The sequence below is a fragment of the Anomaloglossus baeobatrachus genome, chromosome 1 (assembly GCF_048569485.1).
Source record: "Anomaloglossus baeobatrachus isolate aAnoBae1 chromosome 1, aAnoBae1.hap1, whole genome shotgun sequence".
NCBI lineage: Eukaryota > Metazoa > Chordata > Amphibia > Anura > Aromobatidae > Anomaloglossus > Anomaloglossus baeobatrachus.
Window position 1 is genome coordinate 286,692,752 of NC_134353.1, and position 22,771 is coordinate 286,715,522.

The window sequence follows — 22,771 nt, forward strand, 5'->3', positions numbered from 1 at the left end:
GATAATGCTGTTCTGAATTGCTTGGACCATTATATTTTAATGAATTTATGAATAAAAAGAAGGAAACATTTTTTAACAGCATCCTGGATTGCTCACGTTATTGCTGGACTCTGCCTTGTCGTTGTTCACATTTGTATGGATGGACTCCTACGTCCTGATCCGGGCACAACGGAGTTAACCAGGTCAGCTGAGGTTCCAGGTGATTCACAGGAGTGAGCTGGTCTACATTGTTGGACTTATAAATATATATATGTATATATAAATATATATATAATAGGTATAAGAAAACCCGGTGCACCGCTTACTCCACGTGTTGCCGTATATGCCGTAGTTCAATCCCCGGCGAGGCATGGAAGAGATCCTGGTGCAGACTCACGCAGACCACAAATAATCCAAAGAAAAAAGAGAGTCGCACTCCACGGAGATCTCCATGTTATTCCATCTTTATTTTATAAAAGCATGCAGGTACAGGTGGTGGGGAGGGTGAGACAAGCCATGCAACGCCGGACGACGGCGTGCCGTTTCGCTAAATCTTAGCTTCCACGGGTCCAGTGCAGATTGCCAAGCAATACCGCCCTCTTAAACACAGATGGTGCGGATACTACGTCAGCAAGTGATTTAAAATGCTAAATGCAGGTATACAATTAGTTGCCGCGACAAGAACAGGTGATTATTTCAGAAGTGTTAATACATAACAATCTAATGCGCATATCTCCTTATATGGGAATATAACAAAAGGGCACGTAAGTTCTCAATATGTCATTTCAGGAACGGATCGCGATCATGATCAGACATCTAGATAATATAGCTTAATACTATCTTAATATGTGTCTTCTTTTTGGAAGTATAACATATAAATGTATTCATAAATGATAAGTTAACTACTCTTCATTTAGAGACGGATCATGATCAGGTAATATCGTTCATAAAAGGACATCGCAGTCAATGTGCCATATAATCATCACATCTGATTAGAAAAATATATACTTAGAGGAAAACAGATAAGTCATTCCTATCATTCAGACCTAGCGGTCCCATTGCGTTTAAATCCAAAATCAATCTGGATTCTTTTTGTAGTAGCATACGGTGTGTATCACCACCCCTGCTACTAGGATTAACCTTAAACAATCCTGCAAAGGACATCGAACAAGGATCGCTGTTATGACATTCCTGTATATGTTTAATAAGGCGTGCTGAGCCTACCCCTGATGTTATAGATTTACAGTGTTCTCTAAAACGGACATACAGGGGTCGAATTGTTTTTCCAATATAATAATAGTTACAAGGGCAAAAGATGGCGTACACTATATAGGTGGATTTACATGATATGAAATCATTAACTCTACTTTTACAACATCCCCCGTTTTATGAGCCGAGCAATAAGGACAATTCCCACATCTAAAGTTCCCCTTCATTTTTTTCTTGTCCAGCCAAGTCTTTTCTTTTGTAAGTACAAATCTATTATTGACTAGAAGGTCACCCAAATTTTGGCATCTTCTATAGGATATCAAAGGGCCTTCTTTTGCTAGTTCTCTAAGGTCCTTATCATTCCTTAACAGATGCCAGTGTTTTTTTATACTGGATCTCACGGTGTCGAACATGGAATTGTACTTAAAATTAAAAGCCCATCTTTCTCCGGGGACCTTATTGGGCATTTTTTTAGGCATTTTTCTGGAGACCTTTTCAAGGGACCTATCATGTTTAATGGTTGCAGTTGTAGTCCTATCCAAAGCGGCTTCTATGATCTTGGAAGGGTAACCCCGTTCAAATAATCATGCCTTCAAATCAGAGGCTTGCTCTTTAAACCTCAAAGGATCATTATTTATTCTTTTTAAGCGCAAGAACTGACTGTACGGGAGTGAGGTTCTGGTATGGGATGGATGAGAACTGCTATAATGTAGCAAATTATTAACAGCTGTAGGTTTTCTATGGACCTCCCTAAGGATAGTCCCGTCATTTACTGTCAGTTTCACATCCAGGAAAATTAGTTCCTGGCCGCCAAATTGACTAGTAAATAGCATATTAAATGTATTACTGTCATTTAAATATTTGACAAAACGTTCAAACTCTTGCTCAGTGCCATCCCATACCAGAAACACATCATCCATGTATCTTGCGTATGTCTTTATATGTTTTAGAAATGGGTTACCGGATCCATATATCAATTCATCCTCCAAAGCCGCTAAATATAGGTTTGCAAAAATGCAAGCTGCGGGGGTACCCATTGCAGTACCCCCACATTGCAAATACTATTGCTCTCCAAATGTAAAAGCATTGTGACTAAGCACAAAATCAAACGCTTCTGCCACAAAGGTAATGAGAGGAAGATCTTGCCCAAAGTTGGTCAGGACTTTTTTGATAGTCTGCACACCCAGGTCCTGAGGGATCCGGGTGTACAGACTCTCAATGTCCAGGGATGCCAACTGGAACCCGTCCTGCCACTCAAAATCATCCAGCATTTCCATGAAATCACCCGTGTCTTTTATAAAGGAGGGAATAATTTTAGATAAAGGCTTCGGAAGCCATTCAAGATATTGTGAAAGGGGTTCAGTTATAGATCTTATGACCGAAATTATTGGGCAACCGGGGGGGGGGAGGATAAGTCCTTATGTAGTTTAGGTAAATAATACCAATGTGCTTTTTTGGGTAAACAGATAATAGTTTTTCTGCAGTACCCTTTGTTAAGATGTTATAATTCACCCAATTAAATGAGAAGCTTCTCAGTTGTTTTACATATATCCAAGTTGGATCGCTAGGTAATTTTTTATACACATTGGCATTATTTAATTGTCTTTCAGACTCCATTTGATAAGCTTTTTTTGTCAAAAGGACTATAGCCCCCCCTTATCAGCCCTTCTAATTATTATGTCCTGGTTGTTCTGCAGGAGTTTAAGGCTATGTGCCCACGCTGCGGATTTACCGCGGATTTTGCCACGGATTTGCCGCGGATTTACCGCGGATTTGCCGAAAATCTGCAGCAGCGGCACTTCCAAGCCATTTCAATGGCATTTTGGAAATGCTGTGTCCATGCTGCGGATTTTTCCGCTGCGGATTTGCCGCGGATTTTGATGCGGAAAAATCTGCAGCATGTCAATTGTTTGTTGCGGATTTTGGTGTGGATTTGGGTATAGAATGAGAAAAAAAAAAAAAATCCGCATCAAAATCCGCGGCAAATCCGCGGTAAATCCGCGGTAAATCCGCTGCAAATCCGCGGGTGCGGATTTGCCGCGAAAGTCGCGGATTTTCAGGCAGAAAAGTCCGCAGGTACATTCTACTGTGGACACATAGCCAAAGGGCTTTAAGTTCTTTTTGAGTTAGGTATATACCACCCGCAGATAATCTAAGAGCTTCCAGATCTCTAATCACCAGTTCCTGGAATAAATCCACACTATTGCCTGGAGTTATAGGAGGAAAGAACCTGGATTTCAGACCTTCTTTAAAAGGGGTAGGTAAAGTGCGGTCAGGATTTTTTTCCATTAGATCAGTAGAGACCGTCCCAGGACTGTCTAAACTAAGGAGTAAGCGCACATCCTTCTCCAGGGAGGATGTGCTCTCTCGGCCTCCAAAGAAACCAAGCGGGCCCACCCTACATTGCCGCTCTCCTAAAATTTCTGACTGAACACTTTTTTCTGAGTAAATATATATATATATATATTACTGATTTTCTTATTAAATTTACAATAATATTTGTGATAATATTTTACTTGTTTCATCATGCTCCGAGTCCCATACTATTTTAATTTTTTGGTCAATGAAGCTATATAAGGCCTTGATATTTGAGTTTTGAACTGCCTTTTTTAGTGATATCATTTTTGAGAAGATAGATATTTTGATAATTCACTTAATGCATTTTTTGTTGTGTTTGAGCAACAAAAATCCCACAATTATGTAATTTCTATTTGTTTTCTTATTATGACATTTACTAATCGGGTAAAGTAATTTTCGATTTTGATAGATCAGACTTTTATAGATCAGGAAATACCAAATACAAGTAAAGAAAATTAGAATATTATATAAGACCTACTGAAAAAATGATTTTAAACTCAGAAATGTTGGCCTACTAAAAAGTATGTACAGTAAATGCACTCAATACTTGGTTGGGGCTCCTTGCATGAATTACTGCATCAATGCGGCGTGGTATGGAGGCGATCAGCCGGTGGCACTGCTGAGGTGTTATGGAAGCCCAGGATGCTTTGATAGCAGCCTTCAGCTCATCTGCATTGTTGGGTCTGATGTCTCTCATCTCCCTCTTGACAATACCCCATAGATTCTTCATGGGGTTTAAGTCAGGCAAGTTGTCCTGTCAAGCACAGTGATAATGGCCTGTATCCTCAGGCTTAGAGCAGTGGGCAGAGCTTAGCTCCACACATAGCTGTGAGTGGCACATGATGGCTAAATAAAGCAGTAAGGACATAAAATCATAACAAAAGATCCCATATATGTTTTTGAACATTAAGGGCAAGATAAGAGCATGTTGGAGTTGTCCACATCTTAATAAATCAAAAGCACCTGACAAGTGGCATGCACCTCCATGCACCCTACCACAATTTTTACTCTATGGGCTGGAATAAGATTTCTGACAGAAGGAATGACACAACCTGTCATGAATTTTGTCATGAAAATTGCTTTTTGCTGCTATCTTAATGCTCCTTTCCTCCCGACTGTGACTTCCTTGTTAGTTTTTTTGTCTACCAATGTAGCTTAAGATATGAGTGAAAATGTATGACACAGTAAAGAAGGACTCTTGCCTTTGCTCACCATAAATAACAATCATAGAGAAGCTTTCATGTTGTAATCCGCTCTTGCAAAATTAAAACTAAGGTGTGATTCCATGCTATGACTGCAGATTGGATGCAGCCTTGAAATTCTATCTAAACATGAAAGATTACTGTGTGGACACACAATATCAAGGCAGCAGACAATCAGAAGTATCAGAACAGAGTACAATGAGAGTACAAAGAGGTCATTCCGGTAGATATATTTTTATTCAACTTCCACCAACCTTCACTCATTGAAAAACTGTGAAAAAAAGTAATGGACAAGACCTTTCAATGACAATGATAGAAATCATACAATAATTTTGTTAACTGAATAAAAATATGACACCATTACATAAAATAGTGTAATATTTCTGTATGGTAACTTTTTCCCAGTAATCAAAACAATGGGTATTTATGTCATGGTTGTCCCAACTTTACCAATACAGAAGGTGTAATTAGTATTGAACACCTCACCATTTTTTAAGTAAATATATTTATAAAGTTGCAATTGACATGAATTTCTCATATGTTGGTAACAACTAATCCAATCCACACAGGTAAAGCCATTAAATTAAGGAGAAACTAGCATGCATTGCTCAGGTGTGATCTTCCATACAAAGTCTTCAAATCTTAAAAGTTCCTTGGGCTCCTTCTATGAACTTTGGGCTCTAGTTCCTTCAATAAAATGTCTATTGGATTCACATCAAGGGATTGGCTGGGCCATTCTAATAGCTTTAATTTCATTCTACGAAACCACTCAATTGAGACTTTGCTTGGCTGTGTGTTTTGGATTATTGTTTTGCTTAAATGTTCCCCCTCATTTCATCTTAATCATCCTGGTATATGGCTGTAGATGTTTATTAAGAATGTCTTGGTACATTTGTTCAATTAATCCTTCCTTCAATTATATGAAGTTTACCATACCAGTGCCATGTGCTGGAAAAACAGCCCCATGTCATGATGTTTCCACCTCCAAACTTTACTGTTGGTATGTTTTTTTGAGTGCTATGCAGTGCCTTTTGGCCTCCAAACATGGTGTATTTTATGGCATTCAAAAAAATTAATTTGGGGCTGATCTGACCAGATTATATTCTCTTAGTATTTACAGGCTTGTATACATGTTGTAGAGCAAATTTTAAACATTCTTGAATGTGCTGTTTGTTCAGCAATGGAGTCTTGTGTGGTGAGTGGTGAGTGCATGCAGGCCATGGAGGTTGAATGCAATACTTGTTTTCTATGAAACAATTGTACCTGGTGACTCCATGTCTTTGTGTACAGCTCCACAGGTGGTTCGTAGCTCTGAAATAACTCTTCTGATAAGTTTTTTTCACTCCTCTGTCTGAAATCTTGCAGGGAGCACCTGGTTGTAACCAATTTATGGTGAATTGATGTTCTTTCCACTTCTGGATTATGGCCCCCAACAGTGCTCACTGCAATCTTCAGTAGTTTAGAAATTTTTCTGTAACTAATGCCATGTGTATGTTTTACAATAATAAGGTTGCAAAGATCTTGAGACAACTCACCAGTTTTACCCATCATGAGATGTTTCTTGTGTGGCAACTTGGCTATGAAATACCTTTTTATGGGCAATCTAATAAACCAGCTGATATTATTTTTCACTAAGTGTCAGGATTGCTTTCTAATTAGTGATAGATTTCATCTGGTGTCATGACTCTGCATGGCTTTTTGCATCTCTTTCTTCATGTGTTCAGTACTTTTTTCCAGTGTAATTTCTTATTACTACAAATATTTTAAGTTAAGTTGCCTGTGTGGATTAGAAGGGCTGTTACCAACATTTGATGAGAAATTCATGTCAATAGGATGTTTACAAATATATTTACTTACAAAAATTGGTTGTGGATGCTGTGCGCTATTGAGTACAAAGGAAAAAAAACAGACACAGGGCAGCAAACTGAATTATTGTCAAGGGCAAATTAAAATCCAGACTAGTAAGGGCTGGTTCACACTAAGCGACAGCGACAACGAGGTCGCTGTTACGTCACCATTTTCTGTGACGTAAGAGCGACCTTGTAAGTCGCTGTTATGATCGCTGCTTAGCTGTCAAACACAGCAGCCGAAGCAGCGATCATAACCGCGAGAGCAGGGAGCCGCGCACACTGCTTAGCGCTTGCTCCTTGCTCTCCTAGCTACAGTACACATCGGGTTAATTAACCCGATGTGTACTGCAGCTACATGTGCAGAGAGCAGGGAGCCGCGCACACTGCTTAGCGCTGGCTCCCTGCTCTCCTAGCTACAGTACACATCGGTTTAATTAACCCAATGTGTACTGCAGCTACATGTGCAGAGAGCCGGAGCCGGCAGCACAGGCAGCGTGAGAGCTGAGGAGGCTGGTAACTAAGGTAAATATCGGGTAACCACCTTGGTTACCCGATGTTTACCCTGGTTACAGCTTACCACAGCTGCCAGATGCCGGCTCCTGCTCCCTGCTCGCTTCATTTCGTCGCTCTCTCGCTGTCACACACAGTGATCTGTGTGTCACAGCGGGAGAGCGCCTTTGAAGAAAACGAACCAGGGCTGTGTGTAACGAGCAGCGATCTCGCAGCAGGGGCCAGATCGCTGCTCAGTGTCACACACAGCAAGATCGTTAATGAGGTCACTATTGCGTCACCAAAACCGTGCCGTAGCAGCGATTTCGGTAGCGATCTCGCTATGTGTGAAGCACCCCTCAGACTAGTAAGACTAGTAAGATTTGATTACCACAATGGACAATTTCAATCTATGCTAGTGTATACAGATCCCCCAGATGGTCTGAGGAGCACATTTCTTAATTGATGTAAAAAGGCATAAATCCATGTGACACATTCATTCCTCCTCTGAATGTGTCAAAGGTCATCATAAGTTTGTATTCCCAAAGTCTCCTGTCTCTCTGGAACTTGAAGTTTACTTTCAATACCAGCATTTTGCTGTCCATGATGCTGTGCTCCTCAGACCATCTGGGGCATCACAACTCTAGACCAGACCTCAATCAGAGGTCAATAAAACTTTCACATTCCTTATCTATGAACTGCTGCAATATTTACTGCCACAACAGTTTTTCCCCTTCCCATACTGATAGTTCTGCTTCACATAACTTGTCTTATTTGCTGCTCAATTCTGTATCCTGTTGTGTATAAATATGTGACTCTTCAGATTTTGTGTTATACTGAGCCTGATGGAGAGACATGAGTAGTCTCGAAAGCTTGATATTATTACCATCTTTTCAGTAAGACATTAGCAGGTATCATACACTGAGAACTCGCAGTTCTTTTAAACATTTAATATGAATGGTGTGATTCAAAACTAGAACTTATTTTGCAAAAACCGTGCCCTCACAAAGCCGTATGAAGGGAAATTAAAAAAAGTTATGACTCTTGAAGAAGGGGAGATAAAAAAAAAAATGAAAATTCCAAATGTATTTATGGGGCCCTATTCACCCAGCGCACGCATAAAGACAAGGCCTTGTAACAGTATATTTTTTACACACTTTTTATTTAAGGCTTAACTGCCTATCTTTTCTGCCTAGCGACAGCTCAAAGAAATCATGGACCACTCCTGCTGGCTGTTTCCCTGCTTTATTAGACCTCTCATCAAAGGGGCAACTCTTTCTCTTCCAGGCTGTTTTGTCGAGAGGGTCGACTGCCGACATGATGCTGATTGACAGCCAGTTCACAGCAATTGACAATGCCCCTCTAACAGAGCAGAGCAGAAGAGAAGCAGCTATTCAATCACAGGCAGTAGCAATGTGACCAATCTGAGCCGGCAAAGATCGATGCTGGCCAAAATAGGCAGTTAGTTTACAACTACCTGCCTGTAGGTTCTTAGGTCCATAGGAAAAAAAAACAAAATAGTCCTGGATAATCCCTTTCAGTATCAAGTCAATTTAATTAAATTAGAAAAGGCATAAATATAATGCTTACTAGTTCTGCGCTGGGTAAGTTCATGAAGGTTGTATTCACAAGACGAAATCTTATCTTTTAATGATTTCATCAGCACATTATCAAGTTCCTTCAAGGTATACACGTTGAATGCCTAAAATCAACAAGATACAACATAAAAATGAAAAAGTAACAATTAACAGCTCATAAAATGTACATTTAATGTACACCAAGATATAACAAGGTGTAGTAAAACCAAAATTATGCTTAGGGGACACACATACGAGGAACACAGAATGTCTTTATTTCATATACTGTAAATTCTTATAAACTGGCTCCATGATACAAGAAAGTCAGTGCTGTCTGTAATCACCTTACATTAGAAGTGCTTTGGTATATACTGTATTGGCATAAGCGTTGTTGGATTTGTTGCAATAACTAAAAGATCAAGTGTGGTTATATCCATTAGTTATGGTGTGAATGGCAGAAATGCTGCAAGAGCATAGTACCCTGTAGCTGTCATAATATAGAAGAACTTGGCATTTGTAGAAAGTTGCACATTAACATGGTTTATTTACAGGTGCTATTCACAGTTCAATGGACAACTTCATGGGCGTTCAGTGGGATGAGCCCTAGTCCATGTGGTCTTTCTAAAAACAGCCAGAGTACCAGAGCACCCACTGACCCTCTTGTCTCCAAAGTTGGCACTCATAGAAAGCTGCAAATTAACGTGTTTTATTTACAGGTGAAATCTACAACTCAATGCATAATGTTTCAGTCAGATCTGTGACCTTCATCAGAAATATAGATTGCTTTTAGATAGAGGTGAAATAAATGAACACATGCGCCTTGAGAATATTCTATGGTCCACTGGCCTGACTGTCTTTAGAATGACCACACGGACAAGGGCTCATCCCACTGAACACCCGTACTCCTTCCTCATAGGCAGAATACTACACAGGCAACACTCCAGTAAGACTTTATTTGGTCCCAACAGTCAATAGTATATAGTAGATTTCCAGAAAGGGCACGAAATGGTACAAGTGACAGAGCTCCACCCTTCCGATGGCCTGCCAGGGATAGAATCTTTATGAGTTTGGTGCATCCAGGGCCAACTTTCCCAGCCAGCAGCACTTTACTTTTGGTGGGCACCCACTGAGAGGAGATAGCTTAGGAAGGTAAGCAAGCACAGAAAGGTATGTGGCCAGGTGATTGGACAGTCACAACCTTAGTTCTTCAAGCAAATTTGTGGGCTCAGTGTTGGACAGTTCTGTAATCTTCCAGCTGGATCCATGAACTTTAGGCTGCAGTCCTGTAAAATAACAATGGTGACAGGAGCAAGGCCATTTTTATATCACTCAGTTCCCATTTCAGGTTATTGTGTCTTACAGGATTGGTGGAAGATGGTTGCTAGTTCAACCATAGTGCATAATTGTTCTCTGAATTATGTAGTCTAAGGGGGCTGAGGCAATCCACAGTCGGTAGGCATTCCACAAATTAGCAGAGAAAAGGGGGCTCCGAACAGTCTAACATGATACCTTGGCTAATTTTCTTTTGATTTACTGAACAAAGTAACAATTCATCTGGCATAATTAAGAACAATTCACCCCTGCTCAAGTGGCCAAATTGACGTTAAGTCGTCATACCAAGTTTTTCTCTATTGTTATTATATGGGATGGGACCCTACTTGAGCACCAACTAATAAGTGGAGTTTTTTCTATTACATCACGTTGGCACTAAAGGCTGAATGCTGCAATTACAATATCTTTGGACATCTCTGTACAAACAAGAAAAAAATCTGAATAATTGGATCATTTCACCTTAACATTTAGTTTGGGAGTATTCCAAGTATATGCTAAACGAACAGATTTTTTGACCTTTGAGCATTACAAGAAGAAATGTTCTGTAACCCTTATGTAATAATAATGTTATATTTAAAAAATAGAGTTTCATCATGTTTTTGCATAAATTAACAGTATGAAGCAAATTTCATTAGTCTTTGTACTGTAACCTTTTCATAATCTTATGACAACTAATAAGACAAGCCTGATGAATAATATGATAGGATAATTAATTAAATTGCTGCTTAATAAAACAGAATTACTAGGGAAACAGTTTTGTTGGAGACAATAACATAAGTAACATTAGAAAAAAAAATTTTGATATTAACAACATGCCTATAATTAGGCAAGAGTAGTGCCCTATGATGAGGGAAAGTAGTGTTTCCTATGGCAGAAGCAAACATGATTGCATGGCATCATCCTTTAGCATTCACCAACAGCAAGCTGATATTCTGGAACTAGCAATGAACGGAAAAACAAAGTGCGTCATAAAGGCAATGTTCACATCAAATTTTATCTTATGTTCTGTGGTTCCATCATGGCTTAGGTCCGAACTCCCGCTAAACAGAATGTGGCCATATGCACTGACATTGATAGTAATGAAGTAGAAGAAGTCACAGCCTGCTCTTTTGTACATAATTTTCTGCCCTCAACGCCTAGCTGAGGTGGGCAGCAAGACGTAGTCTACTACATCTTGGTGACCACCTCCAATTGGCATAAACGGTTGAAATTGATGTACAGAAGAGCTGACTTTGACTTCATCTGCATCATTACTATCAATGGCACCATCAGCACAAATCATTATATGGACACTATATGGTTCTAATATCATCAATAGTAAAATGGTTTTTGTTAACGATCGGGATGCTGGTTTTATCATTACAGCAAATGCTGGTAATTTTTTTTATGTACTGATGGTATTATTTGTCTTTACTGAGTGCAGAATTATTAGGCAAATGAGTATTTTGATCACATACTTTTTATACATGTTGTCCTACTCCAAGCTGTATAGGCTTGAGAGCCAACTACCAAGTAAATCAGGCGATGTGCACCTCTGTAATGAGGAGGGGTGTGGTGTAATGACATCAATACCCTATATAATTTGTGCTTAATTATTAGGCAACTTCCTTTCCTTTGGCAAAATGGGTCAGAATAGAGATTTGACAGGTTCTGAAAAGTCCAAAATTGTGAGATGTCTTGCAGAGCGATGCAGCAGTCTTGAAATTTCCAACCTTTGAAGCGTGATCACCGAACAATCAAGCGCTTCATGGCAAATAGCCAACAGGGTCACAAGAAGCTTGTTGGGCAAAAAAGGCGCAAAATAAGTGCCCATGAATTGAGGAAAATCAAGCGTGAAGCTGCCAAGATGCCATTTGCCACCAGTTTGGCCATATTTCAGAGCGGCAACGTTACTGGAGTATCAAAAAGCACAAGGTCTGCCATACTCACGGACATGGCCAAGGTAAGGAAGACTGAAAAACGACCACCTTTGAACAAGAAACATAAGATAAAACGTCAAGACTGGGCCAAGAAATATCTTAAGACTGATTTTTCAAAGGTTTTATGGGCTGATGAAATGAGAGTGACTCTTGATGGGCCAGATGCTAGATCAGTAAAGGGCAGAGAGCTCCACTCCGACTCCGACGGTGGGATACTGGTATGGGTTGGTATCATCAAATATGAACTTGTGGGACCTTTTTGGGTTGAGGATGGAGTGAAGCTCAACTCCCAGACCTACTGCCAGTTTCTGGAAGACAACTTCTTCAAGCAGTGGTACAGGAAGAAGTCGGTATTGTTCAAGAAAAACATGATTTTATGCATGACAATGCTCCATCACATGCATCCAACTACTCCACAGCGTGGCTGGCCAGTAAAGATCTAAAAGATGAAATAATAATGACATGACATGACATGAAAAACATGGCTCTTATGGTAGGTGAGTACTAATTACATTGATATCTTTGGTGAAGAATTATGCTTTTTTGTCCTTCTTTAATCAGCACTTGAAGTTTTCTGCTAACTAGATTTTTATGCAAAGGGGCCTCACTGAACACTGGGTCTTCTCCTTCCTTTCTGTGATTACCAAGCCCCTCCGCCTGCCTCCGGTCTTTGAATGACAGGTTACTGCTGATAATTCAAACATAGGAGGCACGTGATCCTCAAATCATAGGCAGATAGAGGGGCCAAGGAATCATAGACAGGGAGGAGAACAATCAGTGCACTGTGCATCAAAATCTAATTAGCAGAAAACTTCAAATGCTGATTAACCCCTTAATGACCAGGCAATTTTTAGTTTTTCATTTTTGTTTATTTTGCTCCCCTTATACCAAGAGCCATATTTTTCTGTGAATCTTGCTATATGAGGCCTTGTTTTTTTGCAAAATCAGTTGTATTTTTAAATGAAACCATGAGTTTTACTATATAGTGTACTTGAAAATGGCAAAAAAAATTCCATGTGTAGAAAAATTGCGAAAAAGTGTGATTGCATGATTGTTTTGGGGGTATTTCATGCAGTGTGTTCACTATATGGTAAAACTAATGAGTCGGTGTGATGACTCAGGTCAGTACGAGTTTGTAAATAAAAAACATGTATAGGCTTACTTTTATCTAAGGGGTGAAAAAAAATTCAGAAATTTGTCCAAAAAAAGTACCATGCTTTTTGCGTCATATTCTACAACCCATAGCATTCTCATTTTTCAAGATATGGGGCTCAGTGATGGCTTATTTTTTGCGTCTCGAGCTCACATTTTTAACTGTACCATTTTTGTACAGATGTGCCATTTTGATCACTTGTTATTGCATTTTGCGCAAAATTTGTGCTAACCAAAATAAAACCTTAATTTTGGTGTATGGAAATTGTTTGGCCACTACGCCGTTTAATCAGATTAATTGATTTTATATTTTGATAGATCGGCATTTCTGAGCGCGGCGATACTAAATCTAATATATAAAGCTGAATGTGTGTATGTGTGTGTGTGTGTGTGTGTATGTGTGTGTGTGTATGTGTGTATGTGTGTGTGTGTGTGTGTGTGTGTGTGTATGTCCGGGATTGGCATCTGCACCGTCGCAGCTACAGCCACAAAATTTTTGCACACTCACACTTCTGGACCCCGAGAGCGTCATAGGCTATGTTTTGAGGGGAATTTTTAACCCCGCTCTTTACAGTTATTCACCAAAAAAACTGCCTCCATTAATGCGAATGGAGCTGGGAGCCACAGTGCAGCCAGAACTTCAGAAGAATGCGCATCCACGCCCTTATATGGAATGTTGGCGTGTCACAATGCAGCCAGGGAAAGAGACAGACACAGACAGGGAAAGAGGCAGACAGACAGGCTAAGAAACAGACATAGACAGGGTAAGAGACAGACACAAAGAGACAGACACAGACAAAGAGACAGACTGACAGGGAAAGAGACAGACAGGGAAAGAGAGGGAAAGAGAGAGACAGGTTAAGAAGCAGACACAGACAGGTAAAGAGACAGACAAAAAGACAGACACAGGAAAAGAGACAGACAGGGAAAGAGAGGGAAAGAGACAGACAGGGAAAGAGACAGACAGGTTAAGAGAGGTAAAGAGACAGACAGGGAAAGTGACAGAGATAGATAAACAGACAGGGAAAGAGATAGATAGACAGACAGGGAAATAGACAGAGACAGTCAGAGACAGACAGGGAAAGAGACAGACAAAGAGATAGAGAGAGAGACAGAGGGATATATACAGAGGGGGAGACAGACAGACAATGGGAAAGAAACAGAGAGACAGTTACTATCCTGGGCAGCGCCGGGTGCTATGTTGTGAGGCGAAATTTTAACCCCGCGTGTTCCAATTTACCAATCAATTTTGTCCCTATCTACATAATGGGGAAAAAGTGTTGGGGGAAAATTGACAGCTGCCAGATGTGAACGAGGGGGACTTAAAGAATGAGAGCGATGGCGTCAAAGAGTATATACCGTACAGTTGCTAAGGTGGGGCCCCGACATGGGATACTCACCACACTCGGGGATATGAACACACACACAAAATGCGCCACACACTACCATGAACTTAAACACATATACCACTCTCAGCACACATTTCACCACACATACACCAACCTCGCCACATAATCGCCATAAAACACACAGAAGTCTAGTATTATCCTTCAAAAATAAAAATCTGATTAATAAGCAGCCAAACTACAAGAACAACAAATGTTAACATATAGGAAATACGGCAGCTGTCAGTCACATGACCTGTCTATTTTGTGTATGTGTGAGCTAATATATACTGTCAAGGGGGAGGGCTTTCTGTTGCCTGGAGATTTATCAGGCTGCCAATAGCAACCAATCACAACTTAGCTTCTATTTTGCTATAGTTAATTAATCTGAGCTCTGATTGGTTAATATAGGCAACAATTTAATAATTACATTTCTATCTATTTGTTTTGTGGTTTTTGTGTGCAGAATACATTTTTGTTAAAACATTCTATTTTGTTAACAGCAGTTATTAACCCGGGCGAAGCCGAGTAGTACAGCTAGTGTGTATATTTTTTTTTTTTGTCTATTGTTTACATTTCAATGGGGGGTTATTTGAACGTTTAAAACTTTTTTTAGTTTTTTTACTTTTTTTATTTTACTAGTCCCCCTAGTGGACTTTAACAATCAGCAGTCTGATCGTTGCTGCCGTTTTTCTGATTACATGACCTGATGCTACCATAGCAACCATTGGCACCCCATGATCTCTTTATTTAAATCTTGCTGCCACACTTTGGCAGTGCGATTTAACTGGGAAGCAGGTGTGGGTGAAATAAGCTGACATGTGCGTGGATCCCTGCTGGCTTACCGCAGCAGCCGACTGGGATTCCCCTGACGTAACCAGGGATGTAACTGTATGTCCTTGGTTGTAAAGGGGTTAAAGAGGAACAACAAAGAGGATTTCTTCAACAAAGGTATCAATTTAATAAGTATTACAGCACCATGACAGCCATGTCTTTACTATACATTAAAAATTGTACTGACACATTGAAGGTTTGATGGATTGAAAGATTTAAAATATCCAAACTTCACTCTATAACCTTAGAAAGACTTTCTTAAATCTTTCTTCTCATTAAGTCTTAAGAAAAAAGTATTGTATTGACATAGATAAATGAATCAATAGTCAAGAAAAAAAAGTTAAAAGGCCTAAAAATGGAAAACGAGCTTTAACAAAGAACATTTACAAATCAAAAGAACCTCAACACCTGACAGAACATAAAAAAAGGTTAGCAGACAAAGCAGTCAAGCATTGTAATACACTAGAATAAGCACTGCAACCTTTGGTGGAAATGTTATCTTTCAATGTACAGGATTCAAATGAGCTTTTAAGATGTTTATATTTGAGAAAGAAATGGCACTTATCATTAGATGTAGAATCCTTATATCCTGAACAGGAAGATATTAGATGCAGACTGGATGGATTTCATTTTATCTCTTTTACTCAGGTTGAGTATTATTTCATTTTTCGAAGTTGTCCAGCAGCAATCACTTGTAATCTGTATAGTTTTGGTCAACAAATGTTTCATTTTCATGCAGTACCATCACTAGAGAAATTAATTTCCTACTGAAATAAGTAGGCAATACATGGGTATGCTGAATTATCCTATCATGATTCCTCCTGTCTGGGTTTAGTGAGTGACAGTTCAGCCTTCCAATGTTGGGCAAGGTGCAAGCTGAGCTGTCAGTATGGTGAAAGACAGCACAGCCATCTAATCAGGGCTTAGGTGTGCGATGTTTCCTCCATGTGTCTCCTGTGTAGAGTGATTAGTTTGCTGTTTATATGCCTTTCTGCCTTCAATTACTGCATGTTGTAGCTTTAGATTGGTGGTGTCTGCATGTCTGTTGTTCCTGTGCTCAGACTGATCTATTGTTTACTTGAATTTGGAACTTGCTTCTAACGATCTATTTGCCTAGCCACATTGTCTTGATTTACTATCATTCTGGAATTTTGACTCTGGATCATGAATTGACAACACCTTTGTCTCACCCCGTTATTTATTGCTAGTCCTACGGGTATCTGGCTCTGGATCTCTTGGCCAGCCCATGAGTGGGGACTATTTTAACACCTCAAGAGCAAAGAATACTCCTTGTTCTTGATAATTGATCTAGGTCGTGATCGTGGGAACCCTCATTCACTAAGTCGGAATATTAGTTATATAAGATAACAGCTTTAAAAACTGCTTCTTCCTACAAACCTTGTTGAAGACTTGTTCAACCCTCAAATATCATGGCAGATTCTCATTATAGATAGTGTCAGCTATGTATAGCAAGGACTTATTTCAATTTCTCACAAAATGTTTGTGTGACACCATGGCAAAACCAGGTAGTCACACATTAGGCCCCCGCATAACACCTTCCCTCACTTAGGTCACATAAAGCTGACCTGAAACCCTAGTCACCCCCCTCAGGGCAAGACAGGCACACCAGTGGGTGGGACCAGGCGGTTAGGAAAGGATCACCTAGGGGTCTAGACAGCCCGGGGCGGGAAAACAGTCAGTGCGAGTCTAGAGCAGATTAAGCTGTAGTTAAAGTGGAGAGGAGTGTGCGCTGGAGCTAGGTGTAGCTCCAGCGGAGGAAAAGTTCAAGTTGGACGGTACAAGGGTCGGAGCCCTGGTACCTTGGCTAGTTGGCAGATGGTGGTCTCCATCAGCAGGAGACGGGAAGACAGCTCAGAAGATCCGAGGAGGACCGGAGCAGGGTTGGAGCCCACTGGTACCAACACCGGAGACCCAACCGGAAACCGTGCACAGAGGGGGTACTCGGACCCTGAAGCTAGGACCGGAACCAACGGCCTAGCTAATCAACCAATTGAGGGCAGGATTATAGGTCCTGTCCCAACCAAAGTCCAAAAAGCAGATAACCACCCACAGAGAGGAATAGGGCAACCGCCAGGGCCCATAGATCCCACAGGTCAGCGGCAGCGGGCACGGCTCCTCGGGCACACAGAAAGCTGGGAGCGGACTCCGGTGTTCCATACCGGGAAGTCTAAAAACACAACCACAACTAGTGCAGAGGAGAAGACGGCGACCATCAGCCCGGGTGGAGGACCAGAGTACAACCGGCCACGACGGCCAGCCACCAGCACCTTGGTTTCCCAAAAGACTCGTGTGATTCATTTAATTGTGAGTAACCAAACATTCCCTGGTCCTTTCGGGCGTGCAAGCCCCTGCCATCGCCATACCCTGCACAGAGACACTGGCCCCAGGGCAACCATCCCTACCCACGGAGGGGTTAACATCCGGCTGTCATTACATCTCCCTCGGGTATACCACAACAGCAGCGGTGGTGTTCTACTTCACCACACACTGTGGGTGGTGTCACGAACCGAATACGGTCAAGGCCGTAAACTACGTCCCCTTTTCATTCGGCGTGTCCGCGTGACCCCCAGGTCTGGAGGATCCCTCGGGCCACACAGCGGGTCCGGATCCAAGCAGTGCCAGCTGCTGGCACGGGGGCGACACATTTGACCAAGAGAGGGAGCATCACGGAGATTCTAGGGGATAAGTAAATGAGAAAAGGGAACAAATAATTGCTTGGACTAGAATATATCTTGGAGGTGGGCTATTTAAACCCCATTCCTCGCTGCATACAGCACACACACAGATCAGCTGGGACACAGGCACAGGAGCGCCCTTGCTACCACTCAATAGAAGTAAATCCCTATACTCACAGCGTATCTCTCTTGACATCATATTAAATTCTATAGTCAATTGACTCTAACCACTGTATAGCCCTGGGGGTTACCTTGATTGGATGCTTGCACTTTTTTATCACATAATTTGTTTGCGCATAGATGTGTTCTTATATGTTAATATGTATATACTGTATGTATACATGTAGATGTACAGTATTTACCAATTCTAATGCTTACACAGGGTGTATATTAATGGTTGTTATATATTTTTATTTTCAGCAATGTTTTTTGAAAAAGACCAAATAGGTCGAAATGTCCTATGCCTCTATTTCCTATACCCTCAACTGTCCATCACCTGTCTATATAAATAAACAAATACTATTGCACGAAATTCTTAAAGAGTGCAGTGAACTTTACAATTAAGTACTACCGGGGATGCAACATCCCATCTACAATCACTTACATAATTGGTTGTGTGTAGAGTTGAGCGCGGTCCGCGGTTCGTGGTTCTCCAGTTCGCGGTTCGAGTGATTTTGGGGGCTGTTCTAGATCGAACTAGAACTCGAGCTTTTTGCTAAAGCTCGATAGTTCTAGTTACGTTCGAGAACGGTTCTAGCAGCAAAAAGCAAAGCTAATTACTAGCTGGCTTCCCGTTGTAATAGTGTAAGTCACTCTGTGACTCACACTATTATGAAATTTCAGCGTATAGAGTGCGGGAACAGCGCATTCAGATCACTGCTGCTGGGATAATGGCGATCGCCTTTTTTTTTTTTCCTTGTCTTCCTTCCCTAAGCACGCGTGTGTAGTGGGGTGGGCCAGCATGTCAGCCAATCCCAGACACACACAGCTAAGTGGACTTTTAGCCAGAGAAGCAACGGCATGTGTGATAGGATGTCCATGTCACATGTCCCTGCATTATAAAAATGGGTATCTGCCCGTCCGGACGCCATTATCTCTTCTGCGTCTGGGTGTCAGTCACCGCTGGTGTAGCTCCTGTCTCCGATACTGCTGTGTACGCTCTACACACAGCGCTATACAGAATAGGGATAGAAGTTTCTATTAGCATTTGTAAGGGTTAATAACAGCAGGCTCAGAGCCATAGGTGACAGTCAGATCCATGGAAACAGATTTTAACAGCGTCTGTGTAGCTAAGCTCAGGGACTTCCTCGCTGCATTTCCCCATTAGGAGGGATAGAAAGTGAGGTTTCCTTTCCTGTACACTGACCCACAACCCTGCCACTGTACCCTCCTGCCCTTTGCACACTCAAGCTCATTGTTACTAAGCCATTATACTAGCAAACACTGAGGAAACTTAGTGGCATCGTAAAAGTGGCTGTTGGACTTCCATTAGTGTCCCACTGGTGCAAAGCTATTTGCAGCACCTCTGCATTGCACACTCAAACTCATTGTTACTAAGCCATTATACTAGCAAACACTGAGTAAATTTAGTGGCATCCTAAAAGCGGCTGTTGGACTTCCATTAGTGTCCCACTAGTGCAAATCTATTTGCAACACCTCTGCATTGCACACTCAAGCTCATTTTTACTAAGCCATTATACTAGCAAACACTGAGTAAACTTAGTGGCATCCAAAAAGTGGCTGTTGTACTCCATTTGTGCCCCACTGGTGCCAAGCTATTTCTAGCACCTCTGCATGACACCCTCCTGCTCTGCTTTTAATAAGCTATAATAATAGCAAAAAATGCTGCCCGTTAGTGGCATACAAAAAGTGGCTGTTGTACTCCATTTGTACCCCACTGGTGGCAAGCTATTTCTAGCACCTCTGCATTACACCCTCCTGCTCTGTTTTTAATAAGCTATAATATTAGCAAAAAATTCTGCCAGTTAGTGGCATACAAAAAGTGGCTGTTGTACTCCATTTGTGCCCCAATGGTGCCAAGCTATTTCTAGCACCTCTGCATGACACCCTCCTGCTCTGTTTTTAATAAGCTATAATAATAGCAAAAAATGCTGCCAGTTAGTGGCATCCAAAAAGTGGCTGTTGTACTCCATTTGTGCCCCACTGGTGCGAAGCTATTTCTAGCACCTCTGCATGACACCCTCCTGCTCTGTTTTTAATAAGCTATAATAATAGCAAAAAATGCTGCCAGTTAGTGGCATACAAAAAGTGGCTGTTGTACTCCATTTGTGCCTCACTGATGCCAAGCTATTTCTAGCACCTCTGCATTACACCCTCCTACTCTGTTTTTAATAAGCTATAATAATAGCAAAAAATGCTGCCAGTTAGTGGCATACAAAAAGTGGCTTTTGTACTCCATTTGTGCCCCACTGGGGCCAAGCTACCCACTGGTGCCAAGCTATTTCTAGCACCTCTGCATGACACCCTCCTGCTCTGTTTTTAATAAGCTATAATAATAGCCAAAAATGCTGCCAGTTAGTGGCATACAAAAAGTGGCTGTTGTACTCCATTTGTGCCCCAGTGGTGCCAAGCTATTTCTAGCACCTCTGCATTACACCCTCATGCACATTTTGCAACGCTATTTTTATAGCAAACTCAGGGAATTCCTTCCTGCATTTCATCATTAGGAGGGATAGAAAGTGAGGCTTTCTTTACTGTCCTGATAGACACAGAACACGGCCACTGTACCCACGTGCCCACTTTTGCCACGCTATTTAATTTGCCCAAAGAGCTGACACTTTTTCTGCCATCCTAAAATTGTCTGGAATACTAAGATATTGTTCCTTTGCTGCCAAGCAAGGTACAACATCTGTGCATTCTCCACTTCCTTCCATTTGTGGAACGCAATAATTAACTGCAGGTAGTCCAGCCAATCTTTCACGAAGGTGCAGGCATGGATATTATGTTTCCTTCATCCAATGGTGGTTCTCTCGATGTCTGACAGCTCAACAATACCATCTGGTTGCACTTAAAAAACAAGTGATGACCTGCCAATCACACTCCCGCTTACGGGTAATGGAGTGGAAGTTCAGTGTGAAAAAGCATGTGTGACTGCTGTCCCCACAGTCACAGAGGATGAAGAGCACGCAGATGCACGTGATGGGGCAGGCGGTGGTTGCACAGCCCTGCTAGGCCGCATTGTAGCACAGTGAAATTCCCTTTGCGACTTATGCTTCATTTTAAGTCTTGTATTTGGTGGGATCCACAGTATGCAGCAAAACCACGCAACATGAAAAGCACTGTTTGCAGTTGGGTTCATAAATGATTCTTTCACTTTCCCAAAACAAACAATAAGAACCATGCATTAAATTGAAATAATAGAACAATCTATTCAGTTGCCTACTGCTTGCTAAGCCCTCTGCGTAGCAGCAGTAACTGTGTGTGTGTGTGTGTGTGTGTGTGTGTGTGTGTGTGTGTGTGTGTGAAGACAACTTACTAGTGGCGCATCACAAGAGCTTCCCAGTTATCTACCTAAACATAGACAAAACACATCACCCACCCTGAATACCCTTGTTAGCTGAAGCCTCACAGATAAGGCAGATGATAACAGTGTGAATGCAAACCACACAGCTCTGCAACACAGTCATGTAAATATTGAAAAGCAACATTCAATGTAAACATGTGTCGCTGTCCCTCTATGATTTAAACTGTACGTGCCAATTTGACAGTGCAGAGGCAGCAAGTGTGATTGTCTATATAGTCATCCTACCCAGAACAGATATGTGTTTTCATAATAAAACAAAAGTGTTGCGTGCACGCATTACTGTCTGGGCACCCGGGTAATGTGATGTCCAGTTGCCATAAATACAGACTTTACGCTCCTATCATGGTTAACAGTATAGACAGTACCGGAAGAATGTTGGTCTGTGGCACAGGATGCTGCTCACTGGCGTTACGGTACTCCTTACCAAGCACCAAAATGACTCCCCTCACAATTGAACAAAGTGTTTCCGCAGTTGCTCCTTCCTGTGTGCCGATTTACCCCAGCCGCAGCCTAACTCCAGTGTTTCGCCAACTGAGCATGCTCTGCCTGACTGTCATTCCAGAGGCAAAGTCTTAATTTTGGGCTACAGCGCATGCTCGTTTGGACTGTGCCTGAGTCATTCTGCGACCTGCGGCTCAACACACTTACACAGGGCCCTGGTTCTTGACTCACTCTCGGGAGGCCACTAAAACTAACTGCACCCAACATCAGCCCCAGGTGTCCCCTTACACTGCAGTGGCGGTCCCTACTGACCACAATACCGAGAGTGGCGTCACGAAAATACATATAAAGAAGCAACTTAAGTGTGACCAGACTCTTCCTCCACGTGGAGTCCCTGAAGGTAATGCACCAACACAACACCTGTGGGGCTTCACACTGACTGAGAAAAGCCTCTTTGCACAGGTACTTGCACTCCGTGCCGGGTCTAAGTCCTGTGTTGTGCCTAGACAGCATGCTGAAGCGGATAGTCTTTTTTTCAGAAACTGTATTTCATGCTACTGAGCATGCTCAGGCACTTACTGCATCTGAGGCCAGGTCAGGTAATGAACTCTTTGACCCTGCCCCTGATGTGGGGGGCCCATATAGACCACAGGGCATCAGGTGTCCTGACAATTTGGCCAGGCCACTCCCAACAGGCTTGCAGAGGGCCGCCCCTATGGCTTGTCACCTCATTGTTGTTGGTCAGACGATGACTGTTGAGGTGTTTTGGTTGTGGCAGCCATGAGGTCATTATTCAAGTGGCGG

At 41.7% G+C, this 22,771-nt stretch overlaps 1 protein-coding gene across 3 annotated transcripts in view; it reads right to left on the reverse strand.

Moving 5' to 3' along the window:
• The window catches only part of BANK1 (B cell scaffold protein with ankyrin repeats 1), a 1,061,267-nt gene that overhangs the window by 732,953 nt on the left and 305,543 nt on the right, over window positions 1-22,771 (reverse strand). For all 3 annotated transcript variants that reach the window (XM_075350716.1, XM_075350725.1, XM_075350707.1), the window contains exon 6: window positions 8,678-8,789. In XM_075350716.1, the coding sequence (XP_075206831.1) occupies window positions 8,678-8,789 (112 nt within the window). The remainder of the gene's footprint in view (window positions 1-8,677; window positions 8,790-22,771) is intronic.